Below are 10,408 nucleotides of genomic sequence, written 5' to 3'. Positions count from 1 at the left end.
CTTTGAAGTCGAGACCATCGCTGGACCTCGACTGTTGCCGTCTTAGTTTTTGAGCTGGAAGTCACGAGTGAGGGTGGATCTGACTGAAAACCTGAGGACAGCAGGCACGTCTGCACGGTACTAACGTCAAGGCTCTAGAGTATATCCTGCTCCATCATCTGTTTATTTCTGCAGATCTTGTCTCCCTGTCTCCACCACGAGAATTCCACTTGTCACTATTTTGAGGAAACACCGAGTCGCATCCTTCACTTAACCCTTCCCATGACGACTGGTTTAAAGAAATAGACAAACAAACGAGTGTTTTTTTTCCCCCTATAGCAGAAAGATAGTGAGGTGCAGCCAGAACATAATGTGCTGTGTTTTCCAGAATGGCTAAGCGACACCACAGTTTTGTCCAACTGTTTTGGGCTTATCGAAGCATAATTCTTAGCCAGACAAGTTAAGTTTTCGATGGGGCTTTTGCACTAAACACGGTCGATCCTATTGGAGGGTAATAATACTGATTGGACCAATAAAGTTGTAATTTTGACTCATAGCTGATGTTAGAGGGAAAACTATAGACCCACCGGGAGCATCGCTCTGCTCATTAAAATGTAGAAACGGGGCGCCTTTCTGTAGCGCTTTTATCAGTGATCTTCCTGTTGAGTTATGAAACATTGTGAGCGGTTTTATGGCTGTCATCTGTCTGTGCAGCCCTCTGCCTCTCTGTTTTGTTTTTAGCAATGATGCTGCGAGTGCCTCGTGGCCCATGTGAAGTTCCAGAGTTTTTCAGGGTTCATTATGTCTCTCTGGTGGGGGGCTAATGGTGCATCACCTCTCCCTCTGCGCCGGCTGTGGCTGTGTGTTGCGTACGCCGGCATGCCCTCGGCTCCGTCGTTGTCATTTTGACTGATACGTTCACATCGTGTGGTTGAAGGCTGCTCTCTTAATTGGCAGATTATCTATCAAACGATCATGTTCCCATCATGTGGAGTCACTTGCTGCTTGAATTGCTCACTCTTCTGTTTTGCTCTCACCACCACGATGCTTTGCAGAGGTCCATTTAAAGAACAACTGCATAGAAATGACGTCTCTCTCGAAGACACACGGTGAAACTATGCTGTGTTCTGTGTGCACCAGACTTCAGTCCAGTAGTGTTGAGAAGCCTCAGTGTTTTACGTTTGTCCTGTTGACTGTTAGATCATGTCTTTGAGATAATACTTTAAAATCACACGTGTATCCGTGCTGTTGGATATGTGCTTGTTTAGGTGAGGGAGGGAGAGATCGGACCATTTGAAAGCATCAAACTGGAGGTCGTCTTCACACCGACCATCCCAGGAGAGAACAAACTGGACTTCCACATCACATTCTCTGACGTAACCACCAAACCAGTAAGTCCCAGAAGGCTGGCAGTCTTGTCATAGGTAGAAGACGAGATGTTGGTTTAAAATGTTTATAGACACATAGATAGCGCGCAGAGGTTTGTTCACATAAAGAATCAAATTGTACATGTGACTGAGATCTGGTTCAAACAGATACCTGTCCAGGTGAGGGGTGTAGCAGTCAGCGTTCCTGTGTGGGTGGTTCAGCCCAACATCGACCTGAAGATCTGCATGTTTGACCGTCTTTTTCAAGACACCATCATGGTCCAAAGCAGGTGAGTCCTGAAGCCTGAGAAGGCAAAATTTTGTCATATGTCTGAGCAGTGTTTGTATCTGTGAACGCTGCTCAGCTGATTCATGCCCAGTGTTCCAGTGTCATATGCAGGAGTGACACCTCCAGGGTCTGAGGCTAGTCAGGGTTCAACTACTGCACTGCATTACAGTAGAGTGCTGCTCTGCTGCTTGTGTCGTGCTTCTTTTTATATATGTTTACCAAACCAGCACGTCACACTGGCTCCGCCCCACTCTGTGATGTAAGGGTATTTCTCTGACATCATGCTGATATTTAACGGCTAAAAATGCTAATCCTTCCCTCACCTACTACCAACATTTTTTAAAATATTACTAAACACACTGGTTGACTGAACCAGTTGAATTGAAACAGCTCAACTTTCATGGACCAGGAAGTCGAGAACTGCACTGGAGATCAGTAAACGTGCAGCAGCATGTCTGCATTTGTGCAACAGGTAAAAACGGTCAAACACATGTGACGGACTGTGTAGGAGCCTGAAGTCATGCAAAAAGATGGAGTGAGCCTCCACACAGAGCGAGCACTATTCAGAGGTTTGGTAAAGCCACGAGCTTTAACAGCAGACTGTAAAATAATACTGTCATTGATTTATAGTAGCAGAGAATTCTGGGATTCTTAGAAAACCTCAAAAACATAAACAACATAATAAAAATTAATCATTTCTCATTATGTTACTGCAGAATTACTAAAACCTATCAGAGTTAAATGAGGCTGTTTAAACCCTCGGCCCAGCGAGACGACGGCTGAAATGAGTCCTGCATGACATATTTCCATTTTATTTGTTGTCATGCTCAGAAATATCCTTGAAATAGAGTTTGGAAAGTGGCATAGACTGCTGATGTAGCATGCTGGCTTATCTGCTGAATGCAATGCTAAACTCCCTCACATTCTCAGTCTCTGCCAAAACAGGCATTTTCACAGAAAAACGGCTCATGGAAATCCCTTTAAATTGACAGCGCCCGCTTACTTTTCAGCCCAACATAAAACTTCCTGCCTAACTATGCTCAGAGCCCAAGCGGCGTACTGAGACGTTCGACAAATATGCAGATATAATAAAACAGAGATGCATTAGCTGATAAATGTTTCTAAACAAAGGATGATTCGAGGGACGGAGCTCACGTTCCAGTAATTCCCTTTCATCCATACGGCCGTACAGAACCGGAGTAAATCCTTTTTGTTTATGGAAGTGATGCATTATGATGCACGCCCAAGGTTAAGAATGCACCGGGAGCAGCGCGGTCCATCACCTAGCCAGTCATTGTGTCACATCATGTGGGGGGAGGGAGTGCATGTGTGGGGGCGGGGGAGATTTGTGACAACTGCCATCTGGTGCGCTGGCATACCAGCACATGTGACAACATGACGATGACAGCGTCAGTGTGAACTGCGGCTTTTAAAGTAAATAAATAAATAAATAAATAAATAAAAATGCTAATGCTTGCACCAGCAAACCATGCAATATGTCACTCTGCTTCCAAGACAATAATTTGAACACAAAATAGCTTGGCAGGCTTTTGAGGGAAACAATGAGAGAGCTGCTGCTTCCATCACACGATTTGTCAGTTTTCCCTTTGAGTAGATTCTAGATATCCCACAAGTCCTCCTTAGTGTGTGACAGATTTTCTTTTTTTTTAAGCGAACAGCACAAAGCATAATTGAATATGTCCATCTTGTCTGTGAGCCAGTGATTTGAATTTCACTCCTACTAATTGAAAGAATTCTTAAGAGGCTTTAAAATGTACAGCGTTTGACTTTGGCTCGTGAGCCAGTGATCGAAATATTCTGAACACAGTTGGCAGAGTTTTCTTTTTTTTGTATTTCAAACACTGAGTCTGGACTTTCAAGCCCTCCTCCACTGGCACTAGCCGGGGAGTCGAGCATTCCTGGCCAAACCCAGGCCACAAACACCAACCTGCCTTTTTCTTTCACACAGCCTCCTGTCCTTGATTTCTCTCTGTTTGCTGTATTTCTAACGTGACTGCTGCACCTCATCTCAGCGTAACCCTGAATCCCGCTTCGTTTGGTCCGAGGAATGTGTGTTGTTGATGTTAGAGTTGATTTTTTTCTTTGGGGAAAACAGAAACATGGATGTTAATGAAAAATCTGTTCTTCCAGCTGGTTGTTTTAAAATATATTTCAGCGCTCTTAGCAGACAGTGCTGCATTATGGGGACAGTTGCCTAGAGCGTTGGCCATGATGGCTCGGTATCCCATGGGGCTTTGGAATACATGTGGAGTACACAAGCACAGCCACCTGGCCCTTTTAAGAAAGGGCACAGGCTCTGCTGTAGCCGTGGGCTCTTCAAGTCCAGGCACTCACATATTCAGCTGTGTGTAGACCCTGCATGAGCAACTTCTCTGCAACACAGTCCGACCAAATTGCCAGCTTTACTATGGGTCCCATTAGCAATGTTGCCCTGAATTTTTCTTTCTTTTTTTTTTACTTTTTAGGGCGAGATTTCTCTGAACTAATTATGCAGTCGCCCACAGTACGGTTGTGTTACCTTTCAGAGCCCGTCGGGGTCTCTGTGTATCACAACACTACAAAGCTTTTCTGTCTTTATTAGATTATTCTTGTTAGAGACAAGAGATCATTTCCTAACTTCAGAAGAAGCAGTTTGTTGCATTTGTTCTTCTAAAGCTTTAAAAGCAGTACTGATGATCTTGATGCTGTTTTAAGAGCTCAGCTGCATCATCAAATTAATATAGAGACCCAAAGATTAGACTCATTTCAAAACCATTTGCATTAATCTGTTGTACAACTGCCTCCGTTCTTGTGCTTTCCATAAGAAAACCATTTTATTATGAACCTTGATTTGGTCCATGGGCTGCAAGGTGGCTCGGTGGTTAGCACCGTTGCCTCGCAGCTAGAAGGTCTCTGGTTGGCGTCCCGGTGAGGACACCCGGGATCTTCCTGCGTGGAGTCTCCATGTTCTCCCCGTGCAGCGTGGGTTCTCTCCGGGTTCTCCGGCTTCCTCCCACAGTCCACAAACATGCTGAGGTTAATTGGTGATTGTAAATTGTCTGTAGGTGTGAATGTGAGTGTGCTTGGTTGTCTGTCTCTAAGTGTAGCCCTGTGATAGACTGGTTACCTGTCCAGGTGAACCTGCCTTCACCCTGAGTCAGCTGGGATAGGCTCCGCCCCCCATGAGCCTAGTAAGGATTAAGGTGTATAGATGATGGATGGATGGATTTGGTCCAGTTGTCATGTTGAAACAGGAAAGATGGATCTTCAACGCTATCGTTTAAAATATCAGTCAGTTCTGTAGCATTAATATCTTATTTGAAATGAAGTGACCAGAGTGAAACCATTAAGAACAGCCTCAGCCAAAATGTATACAGACAGAATATCTACGTACTTGACCTATAGTCTATACTCTGGTGTGCTCGTGGCATATTTCTTGTACAGAATTGTTTTACTAAATGTCAGGAATCAGCACGTGTTTTATTATGTACATCTACCACCAATAAATAAATAAAACGTAGATATTATTCCAAGAAAGGAAATATTGTGAATCGCTTCATCTTTAAGTCATTAAACATCGCTTCAGAAATAAACTGGTCACAGTCCACCTGTAAAACAGGATCAGCTAAATGCCCTCGTTAATTATATGTGCCTAATTGCGCTAAACGATTATGTATCCATGAATATTCCTCCGAGAGCGATTTAAAGGTTATCATTTAGCTGGAGTAAAGATAGCAGCTTAATATCCACTGAGTGTCCCTGTGAGTCCTTGCCTCGGGGAATCGACCATCTGGTTGACCTCACTCTTCAAACTGGGTCGTTTCGTTTGAGAGGGGAATCGAAAAACGAAGGGTCCCTCAGTCTATTTGGCCGCGGCCCACTCACGGCTCACCTTTGTAGCTCTGAAGATGAAAGCAGACACTACAGAATGTTATCGCTGTACGTACACATCACCTCCAGCAAACGTTTCTTTCCCGCTTGTTTGTCATTATGTTTTGAAGGTGTGGGCTGTGGTTGGATGTGTTGGAGAATTCCCAAGGTGAAGAGCCATTTATATCGCCAGCCTCAGCTATAACTGAAGCTTGTAGCCACGGGCGCGACCATCTGTTGGAGCTCCTGGAAAATGGGTCATTTAAATGATTTGGACTTGGGGTACATCACTCCATACGAGGCAATTTCTGTCGGTGTCACTCAAACAAAAGTCCTTCATCTGTCCTTGCTGAGTTGTTCAGGTTTGTCCAGCGATGTCCGTGAAGGAAACCCGCTGGAATAGTTGTTGCTCTTGTTTATTCAAGCTGACTGAGCTAAAAGGGAAGAAATTTAGTGTTGGAGGAGCCTTAGAGACCTGCAGGCTATGAAATTAGCCAGACAGCTAGCACATTAGAGCGACTCAATGAATCTGCAACAGAGGACTCCTGTTCTGTTCAGGTTTATTTGTATGGCGCCAAATCACAACGTAAGTCAAGACCTAATATTATAGAGATAAAATAATCCAAATAGTTCATCCTTGATGAAGCCTCAGACAGACCCAGACTCACGATGGACCGCTGTCTGCCTGCTGTGGGATGAGGTTTACGTCAGACACCAGTTCAATACAGGAAGTAGTGTCCCCTCCATGTCCAAGTTAGTGTCATTAACGTAGGCATCTGGGATCAGGGGGCTGGGTGTCCATACAGTGTGTGTGTGGACCTGCAGTCTGCTCCTTTAAGGCAGGTCCCACTTTTATCATGCATTTCACCTGTGCCTTATCACCTGTGCATTATTTATTAGACTGTCCTGAATGACCTGCTATTTCATGAATTCACCTGGTGTGCTGGCATTGAACTGATCCCATGATGTCCTTGACGTGACAGAGCCAGCACAGCTTTGAAGCTGACCTTTGAAGTTTGCCCAGAAATGAGGAAACACATGGAGATCCTACCGAAGACCGGCTTCATTCAGGCTCAGTCGCACTTTAATGCCCAACTGAAGTTCATGCCGAGGTAAGGAAGGACACACGGAGCATGCAATGATAATGGAATCACTGGAGCAGTGATAATCTTATTTTAGCTTGTTAAGATTCTATCTGCCCTCTAACTGTTTCATTCCAGAGGAGATCTGTTATACATACTAAGGCTGGCTTACAGTTTTGTGACCTCCCAGACACCTAGTCCGCTGCACTCACAGCATTCTGGTTCGAGGGTTTGTGGAAGCAGACATAGGTGTTAGTAGTGAACAGCAGACCAACGCACTGTTACACCAGGATCAGTTTTAAAGGAAAGTTCTAACCCCAAAAAGTTCTTACCTTTAAATGAAGATGTTGGATAATGTGGAGATCATTCCACAGCTTGTGTTTTATGTCCTGTTGGACCTGTTCAGTGTGCTCCAGGTCTCAGCAGGTACTTTGGTTCATATCATAGCCAATAAATACATTAGCCAAGGATACAACAATAAGGCCAAGATTATAAAACCTGACTTTTTTTTTTTTTTTAAGCTAATAGCAGCACTGTTTACACTGGCTAAAGGGGTGTTTAGCCTGACTCACTGGATATAGATGGAGGGTATAATTGGCCGTACATTTTACACAGCTATCTAAGTGTTACCTCGTTAAAAATCCCCTTTGCTATAGGAGGAACGACAACAACCTCCAAACAGCTGCCTACCACTCTGTACATCTCAAGTTTAGCTGAAGATTTAGATTTGAAGTAAGGCAGGCCTGCTGTTTAATTATTATAATTATTATTTTATTTATTCATCCATTTTAATGACTGTGCTAACCTTCCTGCATGCAAATGTTCCACTCAAACAATTCCACCCATCACTATTTAAGGAGGCTGCACGGTGTCTCGGTGGTTAGCACCGTGGCCTCACAGCTAGAAGGTTGCCGGTTGGCGTCCCGGTGAGGACACCCGGGATCTTCCTGCGTGGAGTCTCCATGTTCTCCCCGTGCAGCGTGGGTTCTCTCCGGGTTCTCCGGCTTCCTCCCACAGTCCAGAAACATGCTGAGGTTAATTGGTGATTGTAAATTGTGAGGATGGATGGATGTTGCATACTTTGCTTAACTCAGTAAAGTTCAGTGAAGATGAGGTACAGAGCGGTCTGGGTATGTGAGACTAGCAGCTGGCTTTAGAGGTATTCAGAGGTGAGGGGCTACCAGTCTATGTTTGCTGTAATAACTAAATAAGTCTGTTGGGAATTCAGTCACTACTATACTATAGTGTCTATATGTCAGCTGTGGAGATTTACAGAGTTACAAAAAGCCAAACTCTGCAGACAGCAGCTATAAAAGAGTTGCTCCAGCACTGCCGCACTCTGAGCGCGGGGCCATGAAGGCTTCTGATAATGGTTTCTAATGACTTTGAAGGACATGGTAATTCTTTCAGCAGCAATACAGGCTCTATATTTAGATGGAGAGGCAGGAGTTGAGCTGCAGTTTGAATGCCAGGGGAGCGGACAGGGGAACCCCAGGGCAAATATGAGAGGCGTGCAGTATGTAAAAACCTAGCGTGGGCGCTAGAATTCTTCTGCCCACCCACCTTTTTTTTTTTTTTTTTTGCCCTTCGCAGTTCAGCAGCCTTGTTTATTGATAGCTGAGAAGATATTGGTGGGAGAAAGAAACTAACAGGTGGGGATTTTCTTGGCCCATGACGAAGGTTAAGGACATGCAGTGGTCATGGTACAGTAGGGGGACAGCAGAGGAAAGTGGGAAAATGTCACTAATCTGCCTTAGTGAATCAGCAGCGGTTTTAATGCGAGGATTAGAGCACAGCTTTACTTGTGCTGCTGCTGAGATGGTGCATCGTTCACAAGCGCAAACACAACTACAGCCTCCACCCCCTCCCTCCCTCCTCCCTCTGTATCACACTTCTTCTCTCTGTGCTGCCTTCTCCCACTCTCTCACACATACTTCTCTTTTTCTTGGCCTCTCACCTCTGTGCTTAACTATACTTCTTTCTCTTTGGGTTTCTCTCTCTCTGCAGTCCTCTGTCTCTGTGCTCCTTCTCTTCCCCTCCAGCTCGACATCCTTTCTGCCTCTCTCTGTTATTATCAAACTCCACCGCTGCTTCTGCGCCGGCCCTGGCTCCGCTTACATAAGCTACGACACCAGACCCAGTTCCCCGCGACCTCACTGGCATCACCATCGTTCTCACATGATGATAAAGTTTATAAGAACTTTATTTTATTTTGTAGGTTTGACCGCTAGTTTGGTCTGTTGTAATAGATAGATAGATAGATAGATAGATAGATAGATAGATAGATGGATAGATGGATAGATGGATAGATAGATAGATAGATAGATAGATAGATAGATAGATAGATGGATAGATGGATAGATGGATAGATGGGTAGATGGGTAGAATAAACAAACAAATAAATAAATAAATAACAGTCAGCTGACCACATTGATTGTTGAGATATGGAAACGGCGTGACACTACTAAAAAATAAGTCTAGCACTTTTCTGATGACCCGAATTGTGATCTATTTGTAGATATATATAGAAATACTTTTATTGTAAGTGATGGAACGGCTCTTTAGATTAGAAGATTGAGCTCCTCTGAGGTTCTGGAAAGTCTTTCAAGAGAGCCGTAAGTTTCATTAAACACCTTTTTGGCATTTATCTTTCAGAAAACGTAACGCTTCGCTTTGTGTTTCAAATGTAACGACAATACTGACAAACGAGCACAAACTGGGGTTCGGTGAGTACAGTGTTATTTAAAACACTGAGATGAAGGCTGAACCTATAAAAACAAGACGGAAATTACTTAAGATGTCCGGAGGCACCGCCGAGTGTCCACCTCCCACAACGGAAACTCACACAATTCAGGCTGGCAGTGGAAAATAATTACGTTTCCAGCTCATCAGCAAGCTGTGTCCCTGCATGTGTCATCTCTGTCATGGTTGGATCTCGCCTTCCAATCTGTTGATTTTTGGTAGGTCTGCTATTGTTCTGTGCAGTGGCGGTGTGTCATTTAAAATGGCACTGCCAATTGTTGCAGCCAGAGCCTGTGATTGGATTTCCAAATCCTCATTAGCAGCACTGCCTTCGCTCACTTGTCTCATCCACGCACACACTCGTGTGCTGTTAAATCTGGATCCTGGAGTGACTCAGAGCCTTCGCTCTTTACACAGGTGTTTGCCTCTTGCCTTCCCCTCCACAGGCTTTTGGGAGAGAGTGAACACATTCTCGTTTTTTTTTTCTCTCTAAAGGATTGTGCTCAACCTGCCTACATCATTTCCTTTGCCTCATCCCTCTGTGCTTGTCTTCCTCCACCTTCATTTGTCACCATGCAACCCACACTCCTGCCTCAAGATACCCACAGCTTTGTGCGGTACGCTACATAATCCCCTCTCCACAACACCGAGGCCACTGGTGCACATGTTTGTGATCCTGTTCGGCTCAGAGGGACGCTGCTCCTTTGAAATCAGATGGACAGCAGCAGGATAGTCATCAGACCCAAATGTCATTTTGCGTCGTGTCATTCATTCAGCATTAAATTGTTTTCATGTCAGCCAATTTCTGTTTGGCAGAGCGTGGTTTTGTTTCTGATTTTACCGACAGGAGAAGTCTCGTTGGTTTCCACTGAGGCTCCTACGATGACCGTGACCTGAATGAATGAGCAGCTACACGGACGTTTTGTTGTTTTATTTTCTTCCTTTACATAAGCTGTCGTAGCAGTTGCGTGGAATCCCAATGACTGAAGAAACACGCTGAAGTGTTGTTGTTTCTGTGACTTCACTAGAAACAGCCTGTACAGCGAGTTCGTCTTATCCGTGGTTTGTGCCGCCGTTTT

General features: G+C 44.5%; 1 protein-coding gene across 1 annotated transcript in view; it reads left to right on the top strand.

Annotated features, from left to right (window-relative positions):
* The window catches only part of cfap74 (cilia and flagella associated protein 74), a 57,749-nt gene that overhangs the window by 26,367 nt on the left and 20,974 nt on the right, over positions 1 to 10,408 (top strand). The window contains exons 19-21 of the mRNA XM_008285085.1: positions 1,248 to 1,370; positions 1,515 to 1,636; positions 6,489 to 6,617. Of these exons, the coding sequence (XP_008283307.1) occupies positions 1,248 to 1,370; positions 1,515 to 1,636; positions 6,489 to 6,617 (374 nt within the window). The remainder of the gene's footprint in view (positions 1 to 1,247; positions 1,371 to 1,514; positions 1,637 to 6,488; positions 6,618 to 10,408) is intronic.

The sequence above is a fragment of the Stegastes partitus genome, unplaced genomic scaffold (genome assembly GCF_000690725.1).
Source record: "Stegastes partitus isolate 25-593 unplaced genomic scaffold, Stegastes_partitus-1.0.2 Scaffold386, whole genome shotgun sequence".
NCBI classification, from domain to species: Eukaryota; Metazoa; Chordata; class Actinopteri; family Pomacentridae; genus Stegastes; species Stegastes partitus.
This window is presented reverse-complemented; position numbering and strand designations above follow the sequence as displayed.